The 26,843-nt window shown below is 43.3% G+C and overlaps 1 protein-coding gene across 11 annotated transcripts in view; it reads right to left on the reverse strand.

Annotated features, from left to right (window-relative positions):
* The window catches only part of FOXP1 (forkhead box P1), a 465,483-nt gene that overhangs the window by 64,188 nt on the left and 374,452 nt on the right, over positions 1-26,843 (reverse strand). For 9 of the 11 annotated variants that reach the window (XM_042929976.1, XM_042929970.1, XM_042929971.1 and 6 more), the window contains 3 exons: positions 26,682-26,771; positions 20,875-21,028; positions 15,044-15,248 (listed from right to left, as the gene is read on the reverse strand). In XM_042929976.1, the coding sequence (XP_042785910.1) occupies positions 15,044-15,248; positions 20,875-21,028; positions 26,682-26,771 (449 nt within the window). The remainder of the gene's footprint in view (positions 1-15,043; positions 15,249-20,874; positions 21,029-26,681; positions 26,772-26,843) is intronic. The other 2 variants (XM_042929974.1, XM_042929968.1) reach the window with 1 other exon arrangement.

Genomic DNA, 26,843 nt, shown 5'->3' on the forward strand with positions numbered 1-26,843 from the left:
GCAGACTCAAAAAAAAAAAAAAAAAGAGGCTGCCTGGCCCTGTTACCTAAGAAATACAGGCAAGGCTTTTTAAAATTTAGTATCACAAAGCAGGTAAGACTGAAGGAAGTTAGCATGGGGAAAGGAGTACTTCCTGTCTAATAAACACCAATTTTACATTAACCCAAATTCGGTGAGTGCTTTCATCTGAGAATGATGTCTGCCAGATACTACACTGATCTATCAGGAATACCCTGCCATAAACTGATGAATCGGTAAATGTGACAACTCAAAACATCACAGCCCCCTGACTCTCTGTCTGGTTGCTATCCCCGGACCCGGAAGTACAAGATGTATGGGTGAATAAACAGGATGGGGAATTAGATTTTTAGGAAGATAAATGATAGTTTGGGCTTTTCTAGGAAACCAGGGTAAACATACCATGAAAGCAGGGTTTCAATTCACTTGGCACAGTACCATATTCAGTCAAGGTCCCTCTCTTCAGCAAAAAGAGGAAAGCCTAGGGGTGCCTGAGTGGCTCAGTCAGTTAAGTTTCTGACTTTGGCTCAGGTCATGATCTCATGGTTTGTGGGTTCAAGCTCTGCATGAGGTTCTGTGCTGAGAGCTCAGAGCCTGGAGCCTGCTTTGGATTCTGTGTCTCCCTCTCTCTCTGCCCCTCCCCCCAATCTCTTTCAAAAATAAACATTAAAAAAAGTTTTTAAAAAAGAGGAAATCCTACAAAAATATTCCAATATATGACATGCATGCACTTGACAGTGGCCCATAAAATATCACATGAAACCAGAATGTGTATTTTTTAAAAAACTGGCACATTTATTCTAATTTATATTAGTTAAAAACATACCTAGTATCTCCAACCTCTGATTTCATAGGTATCATTTCTTAGGATGAGGCTTATTGGACTTAAATTAAAAAAAATGACTTGACAGGAGGCTGGATGGTTCAGTCAGTTAAACATCTGACTCTTGATTTCAGCTCAGGTCACGATATCTCGGTTCGTGAGATCAAGCCTAGCATCAGGCTGTGTGCTGTCAGCTTGGAGCCTACTTAGGATTCTCTCTCTCTCTGTGTGTCCCTTCCCCAACGCCTGTGCACACTCTCTCTCAAAAAAAAAATTATAATTTAAAAAATGACTTGATTTGAAGAGAATAATAGAAATGATACGTAGATATGGCTAACCTCATGATAATGGGACACATACTCAGATGACTGAAGTTTGGGAAACCAAAAGTTTAAGACCTATTCTGCAAGGAGATTCAGTCTCTAGCTGGATTATCTTCCCGAGTTAACAATGAGTGGCAAGTCTCTGAAGACACACTTTTAATTAGAATTCTCAAGGGAGAAGAAAGAGCCTCGGGGTCATCCTGAACTTACCGGACAAAACCCCCCAAGGGCCACCACAACGGAGTGCACGACATCCAATGCTCCTAGGACTTAAAGCTGTAAAACATGGGATCTAGGGGCATCTCATGGGCGGGCTGGAGATGGGACTAGTAACTGGCTTTACTTACTTACTTTGACAGGTGTATTTTTTATATTTTTATTTTTGGGCATTTGGTACCATATTCCTTTTGGTACTACGCTACTTTACTGACTTAGGTTACTCACTTTAAAAGTCAATGGTAAGATTTACCCAACCTGGGGCGGGATGCCATGATCATGAGATGGACACTTCTCTTCCTCCCCACCCACATCACCGATCTGCCCCGTCTCTCCCTTCAGCGACACTGGGCAGAACACGCCATCTTGATTCTCAGACGCCCGGAGTATGCGCCCCAGCAGGACAATGGAGCAGAGACTGAGAGCCTGAGTGTCACAAACAGCGAGCAGGAGATGACAAGAGCAGGGTGCATACGTGTGCGTGCTGATGAATGGAGGAATAAAGAAAGGGGAGAAAAAAAGAAAGGGAAGGCAGGAGTCTACCTCTTGTTTTTTACACCACTAAGGGCCATCCTCAGTTTACGAGAGTTTACCACTGGCAGTCTTAACACTGGGATCTCGCTAAGAAAACAGAATGCCTTCCAAAGAGTGGCTGTGAGCAACTGTGTCAATACAGACATAGGGACCACTAATCCAAAAATTATTAACACCATTAGGCAGGCATTCTCATTATGTCAATGCGAGTGTGTTTGCACTGGTGACTCACAAGGTCTATGTGGAACGTGTCCATATGTTAGAGGTACCAACAGTTACCCAAGAAAACCAAAGAACACAAATAAAAGTTCAATACTAATTCTTCTTAGTCCTTCCTCCAGAACAGTCTATGGAAGCCAGCACAATTATACTCAAGACCCAGAAGAATCATGTAAGTAAAGTGTGAGGGCCAGATGAGTAAGCAGCAGACAAGGGCACAAGTAACGTACAGATACAAATTGGCTGAAAACCATTAGGCACTTGCATTTAGGTTTCCTTAGATCTATCCCCTACTTTACGTAATTACCATTATTTCTCTGTAGGACAAGGCGCTTCATTAACGTTCGCCGGATTAAACTCTTCCCTACCTTTATTTTGGCAGGTTTTAAGCAAACACTGATTTTGTGATAAACATCACGTTGGGTTCCTAGATCAGAGTCTCAAACTGGGATTCATAAGAAGACCCGGTGGGGAGCAGTAAGATAATATTATAGTTTCTGTATGCACGTGTTAAAGCAACAGTAGGACTTTTCTAAGAATATACATGTGTGTATATGGGTGCCTATTTCTCACCCTTAGCCTCTAATTTTTTATATTACAGGTACTATACTACACACGTGTGTAACAAAAACACAGTGTGGATGTATGCTCAACACTTTTATTAATGATGGAGTGAATAATCAAATACATTTGGAGGTCACTGCCAGTTCTCTTCCTCTCTGAAAGAGCTGTACCCAATTTTCCATTTGGGGAGAAAGAGAACTGAACAGACGGATCGAACATAAAATGCTGTAATATTTGCTGTGGGCCTTACAGTATCAGTAGGAGCTCAACTGCTATGAGAGAGAGAGAGCAGGCAGATGGCTGAGGCACAAAAATCATCTTTGGACATAAAAAAAAAAAAACGCAGAAAAACAAAACAAGAGCGCTTACAAATGACTTAAAAGGCCAGCATGAGGAAATCTTAAGAGAATTTTTGTTCTGTAAAATAGTTTACACTGGGTCGCGGTGTTAAGAACTTGTCCCTTTCTCTCCGTCACTTCTCTGTCACTTTGAATAGTAGCAGGGGAAGAACGCCACAGCCTGTGGATGTGTGAGAGCAGCGGTTCTCAAAGTATGGCCCCTGGGAACTTGTCAGAGATGTACATTCTTAGGCCCTCCCCCAAACAACTGAATCAGAAGCACTGGGACTGAGGTTTGGCAGCCTGTAGGTCAGCCAGTCCTCCGAATGATTCTACTGCAAGTTCACTCAGGGTTGAGGAGCACTCTTAACAGAAACCCAGATTTTTTCCCTGTTTGCATCCTCTGTAAGGACCCACAAGACTAAGCAGGTTCTCCTACAATCTGTGGCCAAAGGGTAGCAAATATATAACTACGCCTAACGGGTTCTTAATCTTTAACATTCCATTCGTTCACCTTCTCCTGTAGATTTCATCTAGTCTCTCTGCAATGAAATTTCGCACCTCTTATACCAGGCTGGCTATGCTGGATGATCAGGAGGTTAGCAATCAACAAAAGAGACAGGGAACCTTCCTTCTTGGAGCTCACTGTATTCAAAAATCTCACCTGCTACCTATGTGGGGGTGGGGGTGGAAATACATCCAGTGTGATATTCCTCTAGTGCTCATTTAAAACAAATCCTACTTGGGGCGCCTGGGTGGCTCAGTCGGTTAAGCGTCCGACTTCAGCTCAGGTCACGATCTCGCGGTCTGTGAGTTCGAGCCCCGCGCTGGGCTCTGGGCTGATGGCTCAGAGCCTGGAGCCTGCTTCTGATTCTGTGTCTCCCTCTCTGCCCCTCCCCCGTTCATGCTCTGTCTCTCTCTGTCTCAAAAATAAATAACCATTAAAAAAAAACACAAATCCTACAGTGTCACATTTTGTATATGTTCATATCACTGCATTTTTTCCACTGTGTTGCAAGTAACTCTCTCCCTGTATGTCTCTGTGATCAGGCTGTGAGCTGCTTCAGGGGAAGAACTAGGTGGTGGCCCTTTATTTAATTTCCTGAACCTATATGGTTAATATATAATAAATGCTCAATAGATGCGGTTCGAACAAACAGACCACTCTGACAATAATGAACAGTACTCAATATTTACTGAGCACCTACTATGTGTCACAGCCTGCTACATGCCCATTTCATAGATGGCAAACCGAGGCACACTGAGGTTAAGTCACTTCAGTGGGCAGCCTGTAGTGGAATGCAGGCAGTCCAGATTCAGAGTCCACACCTATAACCACTAAACAACACAGCCACCCCCACACTAAATGAGGTATGGGCCATGGTCCAGCCAAACATGTTCTTTCTGTCCCTGCCTCAAGGCCTCTGCTTCTGCTGTGTCCTAAGCCCTGAGGACTGTTCCGTCACTTCTCTCCATCTGTTCAAGGGTCACTTCCTCACAGAAGTTTGCGAGACCCAGTCCTCTCTCTTCCTTGCTTTGTTATTTTTTTTTCAGAATTTATTTCTTTTTATTACGTAATTATTTGTTTGTTCTACTTCTGCTGTACTGTCAGCTCCATGAGGACAGACTTCGTCAAGCTCACAGCTGCATGCCCTACAGCCTAGGACACTTGGCAGGTGCTGAGGGTTTGGTAAGTTCTGCTGAATGAATGGATGCATGTCAGTAGTGTCCAGCGACTTCTGCCCCACTCAGGAACCCAGTTTTGTTGAACTCTGGACAACTTCCCATTTTTCCTTGTTAAGTTTCTTTTTCTTTTGCCTGTACAATCCCTCTAATTTATTCAAACACCACTGGATTATTCCAGCTCTTGGTGTCAAATTTTTTTTTCTAAATAAAGCAAACTGCCATTTATTTCTCACACTGATCTTTAACACGAGACTTCTTGTTCTTGTCATAAATATGACTCATGTGGAAAAAGGGAAGTTGAAGATAGGGGCTCATACGTACAAGAATGTTTCCATCAATATTTTAGATATAAAAGGTAGAGACATAGCCAGAGATGCCTGTCCAAATCTAAGGTCTATAGTAATACTTTCGGTGGAGTTTTAGCCTTTCTGATATATAACCTAAAATTCCACCAGATGACTCAATGGTCCCTCTTGAAAGCAAATACCGTATCATTTACACAAACACTTCAGGTTTTTCTTTCCTTCTGTCATAATACACCTTCAAACTCAACATTCACAGCCAAGATGTGAAATACACACATAGGAAAAATCCTTCAAAAATGGACTTCAAAGTATAAAAAAAGAAGGAAGGAAGGAAGAAGGAAGGGAGAGAGAGAGGAAGGGGAAAGGGAGAGGGAGGGAAGGAGGAAGGCAGGGGAAGGAGGAAGGGAGGGAGGGAGAGAAAAAGAAAGAAAGGAAGGAAGGAAAGAAAGAAAGGTAAGGAAAGGTTAAGGAAAGGAAAGGAAGAAACAAAGAAATAAAGAAGGCAGGAGGGAGAGGGAGAGAGAGAGGGGCAGAAAGAAAAAAAAGGAAGGAAAGAAAGAAGGAAAGAAAGGTAAGGAAAGGAATCAGAAAGAAAGAAGGAAAGAAAGAAAGAAAGAAAGAAAAAGAAAATAAGAAAGAAAGATCAACCAACCAACCTGGCATTAGTCCGATTTCCTTGACTATAAAAGGAATGAAATTTGAAGGTCATAAAAGTATGTCTGTTTGTTTAGGGAAGTCTTACAGGTAGTATAAATATCATCAGCTACAGTTGCTATGGGGTCTGTTTGTTTACCAAACAAGAATACAAATAGTTACACAAAAGCGGAACAGCATTTAGGTATATAAATGGGAAGGCTTTGCCTTCTGGTAAATTTCCCAAAGTGCCTCCTAAAGCGGTTCCTATTTTCACCTTCTTCACTGGGAAACCTCTGTTGCCTTGGTTCTCCCTTTTCAGTTCTAACACCTCCAGGGAATGTTTTACTCTCAGATTTGAGCCCAGTCATGATTTTCTTTTCCTTTTCCCCTTTTTCATTCTAAGATGGAAAAACCAAAACCACTAGCCCAAACTGTACCATGAAAACAGGCTTTGCAACTTACAATGCAAAAAAGGAACAAAAGCCACAGAGTGTACAGAAGAATTCTAGTACAGGCAAGTATTCTTTAAATTGAGTTATCTATGAACAACCACCTAGAAAAATGTGTGTGTGTGTGTGTGTGTGTGTTTTCATGGACTTTCTGTAATCCAGGTATGTTTCATGCACCTGAATTATACCTGCTCAGTTAACTGTTTGTTTCATTTTGGAAAACGAAGGCGGGGGAGGTGTGGGGGACGGAAGAAGAGGAGAGGGAAGGAAACCAGCAAAGCTCTTCTGGAGTCCCTTAGTTGAGTGTGTGTGTGTGTGTGTGTGTGTGTGTGTAAGCATGTTATAGCTCAGATCTACCATAAGACAAACTGTACCACAGAGGCTGCTGTGAGTGGAAGCCTTCTCTTCACACTACATTGACCACAGTACCCACCAGGCACAGCCCCGACGCCTTCCTGTGAATGGTACAGACTGCCATATGGACGAAGACACTGAACAAGCTGTACAACTCTTGGCGACATGTGCCCGGGGGATTGTCCCATATTAACACCACCTGGGCTGTGGCAATTGTGCTCTGTATGTGCAGAGGCACCGAGGAGCCCATCAGGATGTTATTTTTGAGTACAAACAAAAAGGAGAATTACAGTTAAGAGAATTCTCTGGCTAGCATATCTGTTGCTCAATTCCCGAAATAGTTTCCCAAAGGAACGGTTATCTTCTTTATTCACACAGGCAGAAATGACAAGCTGGAACACATATTAACAATTTCCCTTTGTGAGCTTCCACTATTGTTTTAATGAGGAGAATATACTTTATAATATAGTTAGGCCTTGACTGATTACAAAGGGGGGTGGAATAAAGAACCTCAGGACTGCTGTACATATGTAACACGCTCATTTGCATTACCCAAGTGAGCCCGTCAGCACGGTGGTGGCTCCCTCGGAGACAGCTTCAGAGCCAGGCTACGGGGTGAAGCCAGTGCCAAACAGGAGGCTTTGGAAATCTCGAAAAAGAACGTGACATTCATTTAAGCCTCCTGTGCAGGTCCCCCCTCATGTGGCCCCATTACTGGCTTAACAACAAGAGAGTGCTACTCATCATTTAAGTGAGAAGAGAAGAACGCTAAGGACTTTCCCAAACCACATGGCTTTCTGTAGACCCATGGCTTCCCTTTCCACTTCTGGATGGATCCCGTGTCCACCAAAGGAAATTGTTCTGTAATTTGAGTTCTTACGTGTGCATTTCAACAAGATACTCTTAAGGTACAAGGGAAAATGCTGTCAGGGTTTCCTCCAAATTGGTCTTCGCTGTTCTGCCATATGCTTTCCTTCACATTCTTAGTGTAAGAGAAATGTTAAGAAAGCTAACGTGTGTTTGGGAGGGGCCCCCCTTCCACACAAGTGTAAACACCTGTAAAATGGGTGGGTGCCAGCAAAGGGATCTGGCAGAAAAAACCCTATTAGCAGGACCAACTCAACAGAAAAGAATATCTATCCTACATGACGAGAGAAAAACGGGGGCTCAAATATAATTTTGCGGGAGAAACTGGGCACATTAGACATGAAATAGCCCATGGGTAAGATGCGTATTATATAACATCCCAAGAAAAAACATTAAAATCAACCCAATTTAAGAGAAACTTATACAATGAATGTATCTCTCTAGAGCGATGATGTCATTTTATTGGAAAGCATGTATCGTTTAAACACAATAAATAGAAAAAGATTTATAGAGTCTAATGATGGTGTGTTATGGTAAAAGCCACTTTATTGAGATAAGATACAACAGCTGTTAGAGAATAATGGCTGAATTTTTTTTTTTTTAATCACCACACAAAGTGAACAGTCAAGAAAATCCATAAACCTATCCCTCATGGCATGCCAATATTGTAAAGATCATCTCCCTCCCCCCATCCTATGTATGAATGACAAGAGATGACACCATGCCACCCTGCCGTGACGGAACCTTTCTTCCCTGCTTCTAAGACCCAGAAGCAACAGGGTTTAAGCATGAGACAAACGGAATGCAGCTCTTCTAAGCATGATGGTCACAAAACACCCAGCAGCACGTCTGTGGTACAAAATGTTGATTGGACCTGGCTGTTTCTTCCTGATATAAACACAAATAATTTTGCCCTACACAGTCTACTGCCCACACAGACAGACACGGGACAGGTGTCGCTCCCGCCAGTCCGCTTTGGGGCTAAGAAGCACCTGTATTTCAGGCCTCGGCGACAGGCGACATGTACTTCTCACTCACGTCCCTCACGACACGCGACAGGCCATGCCCAGCCTGCTCTTCACATTCTCTGCCGCGAGTCACCCGATCTGCCTCCCTGCAAAAAGACGACGCAAGGGAGGAGAGCTGCTCTCTGAGACCCTTTGGAGCTTCTCCCAAATTATGGCTGAACAGATACGTCTGGCCCCAGGCTCTCACCCCTCAAGGCTATGGCCTCATCCTGATCTCGGAGCTTCGCCCCATCGAGACTGTAACCCCGGAGTCTGGGATGAAGCCAAGGTGGTGCTGATCAACAGCCTACTTGAGAACGACTCCACTATGACAGTCATTGCAAGGACTTGAGGGTTGGAGAGACCCTGGTTCCAGTCCCTGCCTGGTACCCCAACTAACTGTGTTGCTGGTGCAAGCTACACGAGTGTTCTGAGCCCTCAAATGTCATCGTACAAAGAAGACAGGACCCCACAGAGTTACCGTCAGGATTAAATGGGAAGATCAGTATCGGGGCTTACGTGGAATCCTTGAAGCATGTGTCCAGCACTAACTAACAGTTCAGTAAACAGCAGCTGCGTTATCATCACCACTGCATACCAGCTAGCGATTCCTTCCGGCAATTCTACCGCTAACGTGTAGGTTCACACAAGAATGGCAAATCACTAGCGTTGTGGGCTGCATACGTCTGGGATGTTAATCCAATTTTAGGGGGGGAAACTCTGCCCTTTCCAACAGCGCCCAAACCCAGGTGAAGTGAACATGCCCACTGGCACTGCTTCTCAAATTTGAGCAAGCCCTGGGGATCTGGTTAAAGCAAAGACTCTGATTCAGTGGGTTTGGGGTGGGACCGAAGACCCTGAATTTCTAACATGCTCCTCCCAGGTAATGCCAAAGTTGCTGGCCGGCGGCCATTGAGTAGCAAGAACATAGGGTATGTGTGACCAATACCAATTCCTGACCCCATCGCAGACGGGTATAATCCAATTCTTCAGGAGAGAGGCCTAGGAAGCTATGTATTTTTGAAAATACCTGTGAAAATATCATCAGGAAATCTGAGAAACACTTTGCTTAGAGCTAAAATCAGGAGTTTGCAAATTATTTTCTGTAAATGGCCAGACAGTAAACATTTTAGTCACTGTGGGCCATGTTTCTGCTGCAACTGCTCCCACCAGCCGCTGTAGCATGAAGGCAGCCACAGACAATGTGTCAATGAATTATCATTGCTGTGTTCCAATAAAACTTTATTTTACAAAATGAGCACCGGGCCAGATGTGGCTGGAAGGCCATAAGTGGCTGACTTCTATTACAGATCAGCTGCCCCAAGCACATAATGGCAGAAAGGAGCAGTAATGATTTTGAAGACAATCGGGGACGGTCTGACGGGAGAATGCTCTCTGGAATGCTCTAACGCAAAATAAAGATTTGGGGTAGCTCGTTGGTTCAAATGCCTCAAATCAAAAGAAACCGAGAAGAAATCATCTGGTTTTCAAAAAGAAAACAACAACAGTTGAAATGAGGAAGAGCTGTTCAGAGTAATGTGACCTAGAGCTGACTGCTTACATTTCTGGCTCAATAGTCCGGCAACATGAGTATGAAAACATGTAACAGATAAAGGCGTGTATAAGTGGAACAGTTCTACAAACAAACTTCTAGAATTTTAGCAAGTAAACCAAGAACACCAATACCAATTCATCAACAGAGAATTTCGTTCCAAAAAAAAAAAAAAATAGAAAGAAAGAAAAATGAAATGCCAGGCCTGTCCACGTTTGAATTCCTTGCCTTTTGAAAAGAGTGGGGCGGGAAACACAAATGTTATTGTTCGTGTAGTCAAACACATGGCAGTATGTCAAGAAGCCACAAATCAGAAACAGAGACTGTGTCTGAAAGTGCACTAGCCAAGCAAAAACCTTTAAGGGGTTATTTGAAGGCAGCTGCCCACTGTGGAGTGTGGAAAAGTGGGAAACGCAAGCAACTGGAATACAAGGGGCTGTGTCAACACACGAGGAGAAGGAAGGAGGAACACGGGGACTGGGCAGAGGGCAGGTTAGGGAAGGGGCCCAACTTGGGCCACCTGATTCTGAGCACAACGGGACAGCCGCAGAGAGAGAAGAGACTGCACAACCATGGTCTTGCCAAAGGTGAAAGAAACCTTTTCCGCCAGGTGCTTAAGGAAGCCTCGACGCTAACATCTAGAGCAGCTGTGACTCTCAGCGACGCTCAAGTTAGCTAGCGGCGGCTGAACTGAAAGCAAAAAGCTGGGAAGGGTCAGCAAATTGGAATATTTCTAATGCAGACTGCAGAGGACAAGGGAAATAGGATAAAGAACGTATGAGGTGTTCGATGCAGAAACGCGAGATTCACGAGGCCAGGAGCAAAGGCGGGACAGTCTCAGAGGGAGGGAGGCTTGCTTGGCGTTTGTGTGCAAATCCAGCATGGGGTTCCTTTTTGCTCCCTCTGTGCTGTTTCACGTTGTGAGTGGTTTATATTTTACAAATCCTACCCGCCCCCTGCCTTTAGGAAAGGCCCAGTAAATACCAGTACTGCCTTAAAAGAGCAAACTCTGCTATTTTCCTATAAAATGTGCTGATAGGCACACAGTAGGTGAAGTCAGCATACGTTTTGTTGGCTTTAAATTAAATTTAAACTTTATTTTAGGAGGGTCATTCTTATCGTAACTAAATATTCACTTCTGGACTGAATGAAAACCTTAAGTGCTGTTTAGTAAGAGACGGGCCTGAATTTGGATCTTGGATAGGCCACGAACCAGTTCTGTGACTCTTTGTCAGTTATTTAATCCCCATGATTCAATTTCCTTGTCTGTGAAATGGGTCTAATACTCCCAACTGCTTCCCAGCAGTCTCGAGGATAAAATGAGACATCACTCCAAACACAAGAGTTTAGCCAGTGCTCGGGACAGAGAAAGAACTGATTAAATGTGAGTTCACTTTCCTTTCCCTAGTGCACCATAATATAATGTGATATTTAGAATTTTAATTCAGGCAATTACTTAAGTAGTAATTGCTATTTGTATTTACATAGCTGCTTTGATCCAAGAAGCTCAAAGGGCTTTACTAAATTTAGCATTTTAATAAATGTTTCATTTGCATTCCGTTGGTTTTGTTTACCCACACCAAAACTTGGAATTTCCTAAAGCAAGACAGACAAGTTAAGGAAACAACATCACAGCTTCATGTTCACAGGTATCCCAGGTCTGAGTTTCATCTCTTCGTCTAAGACGTCACGGCTCCCTGGTCCACAGGAATAAAATGGCAGCGAGAGAGGCGAACGTGCCTGCTTCCTCTTCAGCTACCTCTAGCTCCTGCCTTCTGAACTTCACCTTCGCCACGCTTCTCCCAGGCGCTGGCAACCGAGGTATGTTTATTGCACCAATGAATGTATATATAATCAGCACAATAAACATTATTAAATCGCTGGGAGAAAATCAAAGCACGAAGCACGGCGCCAGTACTGAATTCTAATGATGCTGAATGTCCGTGATTGCGCAGGGACAGGATCTTAACAAGCCTTGATTTGAGCGTTGGCATCCGCCTCACAAATCACATGGGCCGCTCCTCTCGTAATAGTGCTGAATATTGATAAATGTCTCTACCCTGCGCAACAGGGAAGTGGGTTTCTATTGGCAATCTTTCCCAAAGTGTGTTTTTTCCCTTCTCTGCACTCAAGGGTTTACCCTGAATGATTTAATTATAATTTTCCTTGTGTAAGACAAATTAAAGAGGAGAGTAGGAGTGTCGTGCCAAGCACATTATTTATCTCCTTAACAGATTGCAGCTCACCAGACCCCAGAGCTGCTGCTACAGCGGCTGCTCACAGGAGCCCGCAAAACGCAAGGGGGCAAGAGCAGGAGGGGCGGGGGCGAGGCGGTTTCCAAATGACACAGAAATATGTGACCTCGGTGAGACTGTCAGACAGGTGACTACTTCAAAAAACAAAAACCCCTAGGATGCTGCCTTTTTCCAACCCATTTTCACACAGGGCATCCCTGAATCCTTGCAGGAGGAATTCCTAAGCTGTTCACCTGAGATGGGAGTTTGAAGGGCTAGATTATTATTCAGTGCGACAGAGGCTTCTGCTTGTTCAGACACTGCTCCAGGAGGACAGAGAGGGGGAAAGGATACCACGCCGAAGTCAACGGAGAGCCCACAAAGTTACGTGTTTCACACATGCACTGCCAAGGAAGGGGCGACAATTCTCCAAGGGACCCCTGCGAGAAACCTCCGGGCAGCGCACAGGTGAAAACGTATTTTTATACTGATGGCTTTTTTTTTTTTTTTTTTTTACCATTTTCCACTGAACAGGATACCACATTCCTGATTTAAAAAACAATCATAAGGTAAAACCAGATAAAACCTCATTAAAAGCACCTGTACGTACACAAAGCTGGCTAACTAATAATTGAATTTTTAATGATCGATTCTGCAAGTCTGTAACTTTTGAATTATCTCTAACCTAAGGTACCCATTTGTCTTGTTCACTACATTCGGCTAAGATAGGGTCACTAGAATTTTCTTTTAATTCAGCCACAACTAGGAACCTACCCTATGATATAAACTGAGAGATCAGATATTAAGGAGTGGCATATAATGTCCTAGTTGTCTCCTCTTTACATGTATAACTGGGAAATTCAGCCCGATTTTACAGCCAGATTAAGGCTCAGGAGAACCCAAGTTCTTTTCCGATCCATATTCTAATTTTGGCCAGGTAGCATAATGAAGATTAAGCCTAACCGTTGTGCAGCCAAGGAAGGACCATAAAAAACAAAATATTCCAACAAACTTACTCTCCTGGAATTAGACTGCCCATCAGATCCATTTACTTTCAAATACACCTTAAGATGTTTGAAAAGGGCTATTCTTCTCCCACCTGCCTCATTGCTAATCTATCACCTGACTGCAGATACAGAACCTTTCAGAATGAAACTGAGCACAGTGCATCTAAACAAGAAGAGTTTTCTGTGTCACAGGAAATCCGTGCAGGCTCCACATGGCCGACAAGATTGCAACAAATACCTTAAGTGCATCAGTCGGCATTTTTTTTAGTGGATGGCCCGTTCTGCCTACGGATGAAGATGTAATTCGATCACTCTGCAGTAAATGGGCATCATCAGCCTTACACACCAAAAGCAAGTACAGCAGGGGACGACAGCCTGGAACCTTTCTTTGAAAGCTATTTAATGTTGAGGGTTTTTTTGTTTGTTTTTTAATTACAAAGACATCGTAAGAGATAATAAAGCAAGAGCTAAGACTGGCTTCCGGACATACAAATCTATCCTCACTGGAAACAACAGAAGCCACATGTGGCCCAGTGGCTCCACACAGATTCTTACAGTCCACCATTCCATCCTTCAATTTGTCCCAAACAGTCATTTAAAACACCTTTTACTTCCCCTATGTCTGCCACAGAAACTCCCAAGTGATCTTAAAGGGATCGTAGCAAGTTTCGGTTAAAACAGATTATCTCCATCTCTCAGACCCTCTCACGTTTTTAAGCTTGAACGTGACACACGCACACACAGGCACAAATATTCACATAGCAGTTTCTGTGATTACTGATCTCAAAATGGATAAAATGTTGCTGGTAGAGAGATACAAATCTAATTAAACCCGTGGGCTTCTTAATGCTCAATATTTCATGAAATATATGAAATTATATTTGTAATTGCTCAAGTGAAAAATATAATTAAAAAAACTTTCACTGAGTCATTTTTATTAAAAAAAAACAAAATACAGAATTTGTTTTTACTGCTGGAAGTGACATTTACTATCACACATTACTTTGAAAGTCTCTTTTCTTCTGTGTGGAGAAGCTGGGCATACGAAATAGATGGGAAACGGTTTAAAAATAGTACACTGAAAATAAATCTTTTTAATTTTAGGAGCATTATATATATTCCACTTCTGAAAAGCATTCAACAGTAGTATTAATGCTTTTGGGTGCTGAGATCCAGTAGCATGAATTAACAGCTTCATTTTCTTAGACCTCTTCTGCTCCCATGATGTATTCTGGCTATCTCAAACAAACGTGGCGTCGGCTAACATTCGAGTGAAGCTGAGGGCAATTGTAAAATATAAAGTCTTCACTTCCTAACAGGAATAGAGCAACTGAGACAGCACTGCAGTCCTCTTTGGAAGGGAAGACTTTATTCTTTTTTTAATTTGTGTGGATATACACGGATTGTGTGTGCATATACACAGACCCCTTCCAGCTCTCCATCCTTCAAACCTTCGCTGAGTATTCACCATGAAAAAGGCCTTCAAGGAGGGCAGTACAGAGCGACTAAATGCTACCTTTTCTTGACCTGTGACTCATAATTGCTAGTACCAGACTCTGCTACTCCCTTAGAAGGTGTTTCGAGCCCAGGAGTTCAGCTTGCGTGGGGTGAGCCCTTGGCCCAAAGAATAAGCCTGCACCCTTGAAATCCAACCCATGCAGGGAAAAACTAACTCTGCCTGGGTTCTTAAGCTTAAGGGTAGACCTATATAAGCGCTAATTCCATGTTGAAAAGGTGAAAATAATTAGATGCTTCACACCCAAACCATATTGAACACATTCTTAAAGTAATTATAGGCACATTCAAGTCACATGGATCCAATTAGGAATCGCTGAGATATGGCTGAACAAGGCCACCCACCCCGCCCGTGGCAGAGACCGTTCTGGACACAGCTCAGCGGCTCATTCCTACCTTTCCCTTTTGGGGGTGTGGACTGAGAGCTGTCCATTGGTAGAGGCATGTGGGTTCATTATTAAGGAGGTCTTGGAAGGTGCAGAGGAGGAGACACATGTCGTGGTCAGATCCAAACTGCTGTGATTGCTGCCTGCGGTTTCTTCTGCACTATGAGCACTTGTCACTTCTTTCCAGAGCTGCTGCAGTTCAGTTGGAATCATGCCTGAAACAAACAAATTGGATAATTAAATCAATTAACAGCTAATTCCGTCCTCTTCAAACAGTAATTAAATCAAAGAGTCAGTAAACAAAGCCTAGTGTTAGGGTTTTTTTTTTTTTTTCTTTCTTTCTTTCTTTTTTTTTTTTTTTTTTTTTTTGGTGCGTGCGTTTTCCCCCCTCCCAAGTAAGGCAAGTACGGTCAGTAACAACCGTGTCCCCCCACTGAACAGCCGAGGTGAAGTGCCCTCGTCACACACAGAAGACCTCTGTGGAAAGGATTGCAAACACAGTTACTTTGCAGAGATGGTATGCTTCCATCCAAACTGTTGTTTCTAGATTTTTGAAAAGGAGATAGATGTTGTATTTTTAGACACAAAGAAGGGGCTCAAAATAAATTCGTTCAACTCTACTATGATGACAACAGGAACCACAAAATGAATAATTTTTGTGCTTAAGTCTTAAATGATGACAAATAGCTTTGTTATTAAATATAGTTTTTATTAATCACTTTTAGACATAAATTATGAATTCATATCGTCTTCCTGAAATGCTTTTCAACTTTTAACATTCAAATTGATTATACTATGATTATTTCATTAACACACCTATCTTCCTCATTAATTTTGGTTTCTAGTACCACATGCTTAATTGATGGATGTGTCTACTGAAAAACTGTGTAACTTTTTTTTTTTAACAAGTAACACTATTATTACTGTCATTTCTTAGATCAATGCTAATGAACCATTGCAGAATAAAATGCAAACATAAAATAAACTTGGAGTAATAAAGTTCTCTTGTGTCCTAAGGGGGTCAAAATGAACCTGGGTCTTGAGGAGTAAGTGTCAACCTGTATCTTCCCCAAGAGGAGACAGAATCAGTACGTCGATCTCGCTATCATGGCCTCATCATTTTTATTTAGAGGCATGCCTCTACAGCCCATGATTTCCAAATCCCACCTCAATGCATATGCTAGCGCATACAGGCAGGAAGAAAAAGATTCTACATGGTAGCTCACGACACCAACAAACAAAAAACAGCAGTTCCTTCTAAAGGACAGCGAAAGGAAATCGTAAACCCTGTACAGCATAAGGCAATTCCACATTAGAACTGGATGTCTGGACTGCAGTTCATTGTTTCAATCAACTGTAACACAGCTATCCTAGAAAGCCTGCCATTTTCTGACTACATAGAAGCACCCGAAACAGGCGTGTTTCTTACCAAACCTAAGGTATTGAATTAAAAAAGAAGGCTGTGTGCATTATATTCATTTGAAACACATAATAAAAAATGCCAAGGTCTAAATTTAATTTATTTTTGTCATTTAGAATACAATGGATAGATAATCATCTCAACGTGATCAGCCAAACATCTTTACTTTGCTAAACTGTTAAAGATTTTAATTATGCTAGCATTGGAGAGCACTGGTCTAATGAGGCAATGGACTCCAGAGAATCCGAGTGGTTAAGAACTGTGAAATGAGTCTGATAGGATTTTTTTATATTCACCGTGGATCGTTTGCATATCAAAGAGGAGTAAATTATTGCACAGCAGACCAATAACCTTCCCCGCCTTTCTGAGAGGAGCGTTAACAAAAACAGTTGGTCTCTCCTAACGGTTCTCCACGAAAATGTTCAAATGCTCAAGTATTTGCAATTAATATATATTATAAAAGGAGGCTTCCAATGATACATTAAGTGGTCAGATATTCTTAGAACGCATCCTCGACAGCCAACTCGGTTTTCTTCTCCCTTCATAAAAATCAAATGCCAATTATATTTTGATGGATTTTGTCCCAAATGAGCATTTAGTTATTAGGCATATTCAATTATTACTTGTCCCCTGAAATTAAGCCTCGGAGGCAAATTAAACAAAGGGAAAGGTCACTACACAATCCCGCGTCCGGTTCTGCTGCATCTGGGCTATTATTTTCAAACACCTTCCGAAGTGACATGTGGGATGTGTTTGTAGCTAACAGGCCTGCCACTGATGTCCGCACACCAACAATTACCTGTGAATATGGCTGACCCTCCGACCACTGTTTACTCAATTGAAACAAGAGTGAATGGGCTTGTCTGTGGATGATAGCATATTGATATAAAGCCACAGAAGTCAACACCTATTTTTATTTTCCGGGGAGTAAATACACATGCAAAGAACAAGCCGCCTATTTTTCAACTCAAACTAATTGATTTCTGGGTCAGCTGCATGGGAGGTGAAAAAAATGGAACAACACGGTTTCGAACAACTGCGTTAACACTTTCCCTCCAAGAAAAGCGGAACTTTGAAGTTCTTTGAACAGCAAGCTGTTTATCCAGCCAATAAAGACAAAGGCAAATGTCTTGTTACACTTGTTACACCTAAGAGTACATTAATGTTATTCCACTTTCCTTTTATTCCAGTGGGCTGGCAAATGCGTTTCATCACTCACAGGGGGAAATGGTAAATAAAACAGCAACTCACTGACAACAGGCATACTTTGGGGTCAAATTTGACTGTGATAATTACGTTTAAGAACATCCTCATCTGATCTACAGAGAGGCAGTCAAATCACTCTCCTCCATCAATGCTACACCTTGCTCATGAGGTTAAACTGTTACTTCAGTACGTACTATCTACAGGAGGATGCTGCTATTTGACAGCCGGGATCTCATGATAGAATTAAGACAGATAAAAGGCAAGCTAGTCACTCATCAGACTCAACGGTTATCAATTTTCCAAAAAGCATCACACATATTTCCAATGTGGTAGAAAGGAATAACGGTACCACGTTAAATTCATTATAGGTATATATACCAACCATGTAATCTACAGTTCCCATTTTAAAAATTCAAAGGTGGGAATAATAATGAAAATATACTTCTATACGGAATTACTGATTTGGGGGTGGGGGGGGTGGGTTCAGATGCTTCAAGAAATCAGAGAGAAAAGCCCATGTGCTCATTATATAAACCGGAGAAGACTCTAGAGTACTCTTAAAAACAACAAAAACGTCCTTCCATTTCATAACATAATGCCTTCAGGCAAAAAAAAAAAGGCCTTTGAAATATTACTGTCTATTCATACTTTCATATTTATACATGTTTAAGGTGACTTAGCCAGGGCCATGAGCAGGTATGTAAAAGAACCCTGGTGACTGCATCACAAAGTGGCCACTACTGGCATTTGTAACACATAACCTCTGAGCCTTACTACATTTCTTTTTCCAGGACAACCGACCCCTTCATTATAAAAGAAAATGCAGACACAGGCTTAAAAAATGTATGTTGTGGGGACAGTTGACAGATTACTGCTCGTGGAACTCAATTTTACAACCCCAGGTATCACTGGCTCAAAGACAAACAGAGTTGATCAACCTTTTTTTGTCCTTGTACATCCATACCCAGGTGACCATGTTCAAGCAAGCAGAAAGTTGATTTAAACCTCATAATGACATCAGTTTTAAGCCATCATGTCTCTGATAAAAAAAAATTGTGTTGTAGTCCAACATGACTGAATTCTCAAGCCACTTTGGGCGACGGGGTAGGAGAGACAAAACCAGGCTCCGGATTCCACAAAAGATGGCAATGACAAGGGTAGCTCTCACTTCACTGCCAGAACAGGACTCTAGAAATACTGGATTTACATTTACGTACCTTGGGCACACATAAGGGCACCCCTTAGATTTTAAATACGCTTCTTCCTAATGGTGCAGGGGCTAATAGTTCTAGCAGATTGCTAAGCATATCAATCAATGCCATGACTAGTGAATTACCTACTGGTGTCTCTGATATGTTACTGCAGAGATTACACTTCATGCATCACCACATTCATTTCTTTCACATTACACATGAGCTTGTCTTGTCACTGCCCAATTGCCCTCTTTTGGACAGCTTAACTGATGTACTATAACAATGAACCTTAGTGAGCAAACTTAATAGTATAGGAGCGGTGGGAAAAGATGAGAGGTTGAAGCCTGAGTCCAGTGGGTGTGTCAGAACAGCCTGCAATGTTTCCAACTATAAACCCGAAGGTGTAATTAATGCACGTTGTAACATTTTGCAAGCACAAAAATGCATTAGGCGATGTGTCCTTTCCTCGCCCCTTGTATTGCTTGGTTACCAAATCTTCTATTTTGACAGCCGCTGGAGATGCTGATCATGTACCCAGTAGTTGGGCAGTAATGGCAAAAAGGGGAGGAGGGCCAAGAGGGACATGAGAGGGAAAAGCCCAGTTTCAGCACTGAAAACATAAACAACAACAAAAAACCCCGGAAGGAATAGAAGTTGGGTGTGGTTGACTCGAGAAAGATTCAAATGTAGACATGCCTCACTGGCTTCACATGACATCTAAAGTTACTGAACAAATGAGCAGGTCTTAATCACCATGAAGGGTGAAGGAGGTTCCCCATTTTCAACCCTCTTCAGAAGGTAAATGAATCTAAGACTTGACCAAAATTAGCTACTAGTCTTTAAGGCTCAAACATGTACACCCAAGCCTTTAGAATTAATTACAAAGCCTGGGGGCCCTGAGCCGGCAACTGAAACGTGCACAAGACGGGGGATTGGTATTTCAAAACATGGCAGGATACTTTCTTTCCTTCCATACTTTTCCTTCTTTCTGCCTCTGAATAATCCACTTGCATTCACATTACACATGTCCATGAGTTGCTTAAACCATGACGATGTCCTAAAATGGCTAGAATCCTCATCTGTTTCTGATGTTCAACATCCACTGTAATAACACGTCAATGGCTTTTCAAAAGAAATTTTGAAACCCATCAAATCTTGTTCATTTTCAAGGAACTCTAGTTTTTGAAAAGAAGAGCTAGGTATGCTAGCTGTTCTGATGAGCGTAGAACTGAACTTGCTCAAAAACCAACAGACGTGGGGCACCTCCGTGGCTCAGTTAAGCGTCCGACCTTGGCTCTCAGGTCATGATCTCATGGTCTGTGAGTTCGAGTTCCATGTCGGGCTCTCCCCTCTCAGCACGGAGCCCGCTTCCTAGCCTCTGTCTTCCTCTCTCTCTCTGCCTCTCCCTTGCTTGCACACATTCTCTCTGTCTCTCTCTCTCACTCTCTCTCTCTCTCTCTCAAAAATAAATAAACAAAAAACAACCAAGAGACGAAAGCAAATAAGCAATGAAAAAAAGAAAACCCAACCAAAGAGATGCATCTGGATCGCTGATCGAAAAATAAACCTGGATTTATCCCTAGCAATTAAAAAGTGGCATTTAAGGAAGCACTGCTAAGCTTTCAAACAGAACAAGTTACAGGACATAAAATACACCTCAACGTGGCTAACAAGAGCCTTCAAGAAAATTCATTCGTGATTCCAAGCCGACAACGCTGGACCTGATTAAAATGCTACGTCAAAGTGGCGCCGCTTTCTCGTACTCCAAGAAGGCGCCACAGTGGGATTCCTCTGCTACCGCTCAGCATCAGACCACCCCAGGTCTTCAAGCTGCCACCAACAAGCCCTTCATCCTGGTGACCTCGAGCAGCCTTTTCTCTGAAGTCAGCACACGCTTGCTGCAGGTGGACCGTCTCCCCACCGATGAGCTAGCCGGACTGTCCCAACGGATGGCCCCACCTCTGCCCCACGGTCTTCGCGGGGCCGCACCGCCAGGCTCACGGCCGGCTCACGGAGGCTTACCTTGCGCGAGGGGCTGCAGGGGAAGGGCGGGCTGCCCGGGCTGAATTGTGAGAAGGCCTTGGCGCTGTAGAGACAGGAGGTGCTGCTGCTGTAACTGCTGCATCTGTAGAAGCTGCTGCTGAAAAGCCAACTGCTGGGTAGCCACCTGCTGCTGCTGTAAGAGACCAGGAAGGAAAAGATGAGACGGCCGCTTCCCGGGGAAGTTTCCAAGTGTGGGTGTCTCGCAACACACTGCCACGGCCAAAGCCCGAGGCTTACTGGGGGCTAGCGGAGGACTCAGCGTCCAGGCTGGTGCAAAAAGGACAGCACCCGGGGCGCCTGGGTGGCTCGGTCAGTTAAACATCCGACTTCGGCTCAGGTCATGACCTCACGGCTCATGAGTTCGAGCCCCGCGTCGGGCTCTGTGCTGACAGCTCGGAGCCTGGAGCCTGTTTCGGATTCTGTGTCTCCTTCTCTCTCTCTGCCCCTCCCCCACTCATGCTCTGTTTCAAAAATAAATGATGATAAACATTAAAAAATTCAAAACAAAACAAAGGACAGCACCTATGACGTTTGAGGAGAATGGGGAGGGTGGGGGAGATGCTGGAGGCATTCCCTTTCTGCTGCCTGGGGCCCAGAAATATACTCTGTTGGTCCAGTCAGCTTTTCAAAACCTACAGTTAGTAAGTCCTGAGTTTTTAGAGTCGAGATGTGAACTTCCAGACTCTCCAATGTTCAATCACTCACACTACAGAGAAGGAATGCACCATTCCAGTCTGCAGGGATTTGAACCCTGAACCTTGGGGGGGTATGGAATAACAAGCTGGTTTCCTCTTGCCTGCACCGGCAGCTTTTAACTACTCTGTTTATCACTCCTGACATAAATAAATGAGAAAAACTCAGACCTTTGAAGAAGAAAAACTTCATCTAATATTGTTAATTAGCCATGACAAACGATGAAATAACATTGTAAATCTTTCATAGAAACAGCCACTAGATTTTAATTACACACATTCATAATTTAGCAAACAACATCGTACTCCACTGTGAGTGTTTAATATGAAGGACACTTTAAGCTTCAGATGCCTTCACTTGGCTTTAGTTTCAGAAACCCCCAGGTCAGCTCGCCTGTCCTGCTTCACCCACCCCGCTTTGTTCTTGAAAAGAAGGGGCTTTACGGTATGATAAATATCTTTTTGTTGATTGGACAATGACAGGAGGAAAACTTTTGTTGTGTAAAACATCAATACATCATTCCTGTGTTTAGCAGGCCTCGCTCCAGCCAAAAAATATTAATGTAGATTTCCTCAGTAATTATCTGAGTGATAGAAAGATAATACAGCGCAGTAGTACAATAAATAGAAGGAAATTATCTAATATCCTTAATCTACTAGGAATCAAATCGAGGTGGAGGTCTTAGCCACATTATGGCTAACAATTATGAAAGGAGCCTTAACCCTTCCCAAACTGTGGCCCAAGAAAAAGGTTCTTAGAGAAAAGAACAAGACCCGTTTTCCTTCCTAATTCTGAGTATCATTCAGAACATCAGGGAGACTTTCGCAACTAGGAGGGACTACACAACCCTTTCAGAGGTTCTAATAACTATACTTTACAAACAACTGCATTCACTTAACCTAACACATGACCTTGATCTGATACATCCATAAAATGCTATGTGCATCAAGACCTTCTGATGCAAAAGTTCAAAGGAAGAGAAAAATGGTGGTTTCCTTTCGGTCTCCATGCAGTTTATTTTGCAGTAAAAACCGTCATTCTCATATTAGCAACCAATTTCAGACTTACTACCATGCCACTGAGAAAGTTAATTGAGTTTCACTCCAAAACACAAATTCTATACCACTAACAACAAAAATTTAAATACATTTAAATGAAAAGCCAGTGTTTTCATTTTATGAACAGCATGCATAAAATGATCCAATTGTTTTCACCCCTTCCCAAGTTACCACATTAATGTAAAACCCAATGATAGTTATATTCGTGTCAAAATGATTTTTTCACTTCTCCAACAGATATTAATTCATGACACTTAAAAAAAAAGGAGGAGGAGGAAGGAAGAGAAAAAAACAACATGGATACACAATAAAAGATCGAGGAACCAGCTCTTCTTGAAGTCAAAAATAATGGAGAGGGGGTGCTGGAGTTTGGGGAGAGTGTTTCCTGTCTTACTGTAAATGAAATGTTTAAAAATTTTGTATTTATATAAAATGACTGATGGCTTTTCTGTTGTCTCTGTGGCCATCCCTAGGAAAAGCTCATGAAAGCTGTCCACGTTTGAAAAGCCAGGATATAAAAGTATACAAGGCCCATTGTCCAAAGAAAGAATTTAAAAGCAACACTGGTTGCCAAACTGTGCTCCCCACCCAGTTACCAAACACAGGATACGAGCCAGTTTGTTTACTTCTCACAATTGAATGCACACAAAAAAGGTCTCCACGCAGTCCCCTGGACAGGTCAGTAGTCAGTGTTAAAATGCTAAAATGCCCTGATAAACCTTGCATTTCAGATCCCCTCCCTAGAGCTGCAGTCAAAGGTCTGTTTTCCTTTCTTCGGCTCCTCCCTGCTGCCTAACATAAACTGTCATAACTGCCTGGACAAACGGCCCTTTTAAAACAATCAACCGAGCCTACCTCACCCGCACAGGATGGGATCTTTTTTTTTTTTTTTTTTTTTGGTAGCCTGACTTAAAATTAATTCTGCCTTCAATTTTCCATACCCGTTCTGTCAAATATTAACGGGCAGTCACTTAAGAAGCTGTATGGGGCTAGAGAAGGTCGTCTCCTAAGAAGGTCTTAGGTCTAACTCCATGGGGAGCCTAACTTTCTCAAGGAAACATCTCGAGGCAACTTTAGAAAAAAGTTGAGTAAAGATACATTGTTCTGGCTCGGGATCAAGTGTCTTACTGCAGAGGTCATCAAAAAGGGGAAAAGGGTGGCGGCGGCGGGGGCTGACGATTCAAAATTATGAGCCACTAATGACTGGGGATTCAGTAAATTAATATACTTGTTCCATCTGTCAACATCCAAGCTCAAACCTTGTTAAAATCATAACCACCAGTCCACATCCTGAAATTGCTACCATGTGACTCTATTTGACTGTAGCACAAAAGGACCACCACCTGGATGGGCATTTCAGGAGACTGCCCCCTTACCTCGGGAAAATAAGGGTCTCTTCATCGTGGTTACAAAAGCTGTCGGCCAACTCCAGGGGCACCACGAACACACACAGGGGGATCCAAGGAGACCCGCCCGCCGGTCTGCCTACCCCTCGGGATGTGAAGACGACCCATGTCTCGTATCACGTTCGCCTTGGGAGCGGATGACAAAAATGGGACCACAGCAAAGCTCCTGTCCTACAGATGCTGAAAAGGCTACTACAAGGTCTCACCTCCTCCTCGTTCTGGTCCAGAGTTCTCCCTTCTCTCCCGGGCTCCCTTTCCAGACTCGGACACCACCATCCTAATTGTGTGCCGAGACGCCCCCCCTTGCTGACAGCAGCAATTTGGGCGAGTTAACTTTTATCCTTCCTTCTGCTGTGTAACTTTCGCCTTCACATTTCTTTATCTGCCCTCTGAGCTCATCTGAACTTTCATGTTCTCTCAGCGTGCAGACGTGCATTCCAAACTATGTCTAACAGACCAAATAAGAGGTTAATAAGAAGTGGCAACAGAAAGAAAAAACACAATCCCTGGTAACTGATAAGAATGACAGTGGCAGCCCTTTTTTGTTTGTCTTCAAATATAGAGTTAAAGATCTTTAAAAAACTAAATTTTGATGCCTTTGAAAAGAAAGAAGCACAAAATAACAACAGGGGGTTATTGCCTGCGAGCCACAGGGGAGAAACTCCATAATTCTTATTCTCCCTTTTGAAGGCTGTTAGAAATCGGATTCAAAAAAGCAACAGCAGAAGGGGAAACCTCTTGAGGCTGTAACCATTTCCTGTGATCATGCATAATGTGCTTCAAAAGTGGGTTTTTACCAATTCTGTTGATCAATTGCACCTCCTTCATATCCCTTCTTTTTTCTGCTGTGTTTACATCTGATGTGACTCAATGACAAGCACTGTCTGAGACTGTGAAACAGGCCTGTCATGTTGATTTATGGGCGCATCAAACCACAACTTGTCCAAACTGAAGCTCGCAGTTCATTAATTAGAGAGTTGTGACTTTGAAGTCAGCTTTCAGACTGTGGTTTTTAACATTTGGCTTAATTTATATGCTCTTGAATGTGGATCTCTAAGGAAAAAACTGAAATTCCCTTCTTGTCTTTGAACTTCTTTTGACCGCACAATAATCATTTCTTTGTCCAGAGTGATGCCTGCAATCCCAGAGTCATTAACGCGCATTGAACTGCCACTGATGAGTAAGCCCTACTGAATTAGAAAAACAGCCAGCAAAACAAAGCTGAGAGCCTTCTGCACAGTGATATCTCACAATTACATGCCTTCCCTCCCTGTGCCATTTCCATTTTAATTACTGTTAGTCCTTTAGATTTACATTTTAGACACTTTTTAATCTGTTCCCTTTTTTATTAGAGCAGCGCCCGGTAGCGTGCCACTGTACTTAGGCTGTGTCCGCGTTTTCATTGAAACACCTCCTCCCCTTCACCCCCAAACTGCCCCTACTCTGCGGGGGTTTACATCCAGGCTGCTGAACAGGACTCCAGGGTGAAAACTTGGCAGGGCGTGGATAAAGTACCCAACTGATGCTGAGGGAGGAGCCGGCCAAGGAAGAATGTGTGCGTCATTCCCAGGGTGGAAAATCAGTGCTGCCCGGCATTCACACTCACGTGAGGGGCAGGGATGTGGAGAGTCGCGGTGTAAGGCTCCCGCCAAGCTAACGGAAGGGGCTGCTTGCTTAGGGCCAGCAAAGAAGCTGTTAAATTGGACAGTGAGCTGTTTGTTTTCCAAACTCCCAACTGTGTCATCCCAAGGTGAAGAGGTGAAAAGAGTTCCAGTCCGTTGTAAGAACGTGAGGAGGCCAAGTTACATCGGATAACTCTGGAATCCGTAGGAAGATGTCACGGTAAGGCACACATGCACACTGAGGCTCCTCGCCTGGCCTTCACCGACATGGAACTGGGAAGGTTAGACACGGAAACCCTCCCTGGGAAGGCCTTACCGCTTACGGAGCTAACACTGTCACCTCGTGGGGTGGTACGGCCCATGCAAGGACCGCGCGCTCTCACACAGTGCTGTGCACAGAGGAGCCACGGTGATGTGCTTTCATGACGCGCCAGTCATCTGAGCTCAGAGGACCCTTCCCTGTAACTCACACCGTCTCCTACCTGCCCGGAGCGATTGCCATATGCATGTCACTTGTGAGAAGAAGTTAAACGGACAGAGACAGGAATGCTGATTCCTGCTCTAACTTTACTGTTTGTCCAACCTCACAAGAGCTTACTCTTGCAAAGGAAAGGGCCATCCCCACACACCCAAGCTCCCTGAGCTGGGGAAAATGTCAGGTGTGTGTCCAGGTGAAACTGTGCTGAACGCGCTGCACTTGCCCCACAGGTCCAACTCGGCCCGCGGCTGCACCAGTCTGCCAAAGGAGCCTCGAAGGTTCTGCCCGCCATCCTGCTTCCCGGTGCTCCCCAGTGGGGCACCCGCTGCAGTGCCAGCATCAAGCCTGGGGCAGCAAGCAAGCGGAACCCAGAGAAATCTCAGAAAGAACAGGACACTAACTCTCGGCCTGAAAGCTGAGAACCGATAGCTCAGTTGTGCAATCATTTAAAAGATGAATGACAGTTTAATAGCCACTAGATCGTCCTCCGGGATCTGTGGTTTGAAAGTAAAATATGTATTGTCGGTACCTCTTTAGGCTGTTTTCCAGCATGTTGTTGTTGTAAAAGTTGAAGCTGCAACTGTTCCTGTTGTTTTTTATAAAACTCTTGAAGCTGCTGCTACAAAGGAAAGAGAGGGCGGTAAGTAACAGAGGGTAGCGCCAGCCCACTGTCCCTTTCGGTGCCATCCAC

The sequence above is a fragment of the Panthera leo genome, chromosome A2 (genome assembly GCF_018350215.1).
Source record: "Panthera leo isolate Ple1 chromosome A2, P.leo_Ple1_pat1.1, whole genome shotgun sequence".
Lineage (NCBI taxonomy): Eukaryota > Metazoa > Chordata > Mammalia > Carnivora > Felidae > Panthera > Panthera leo.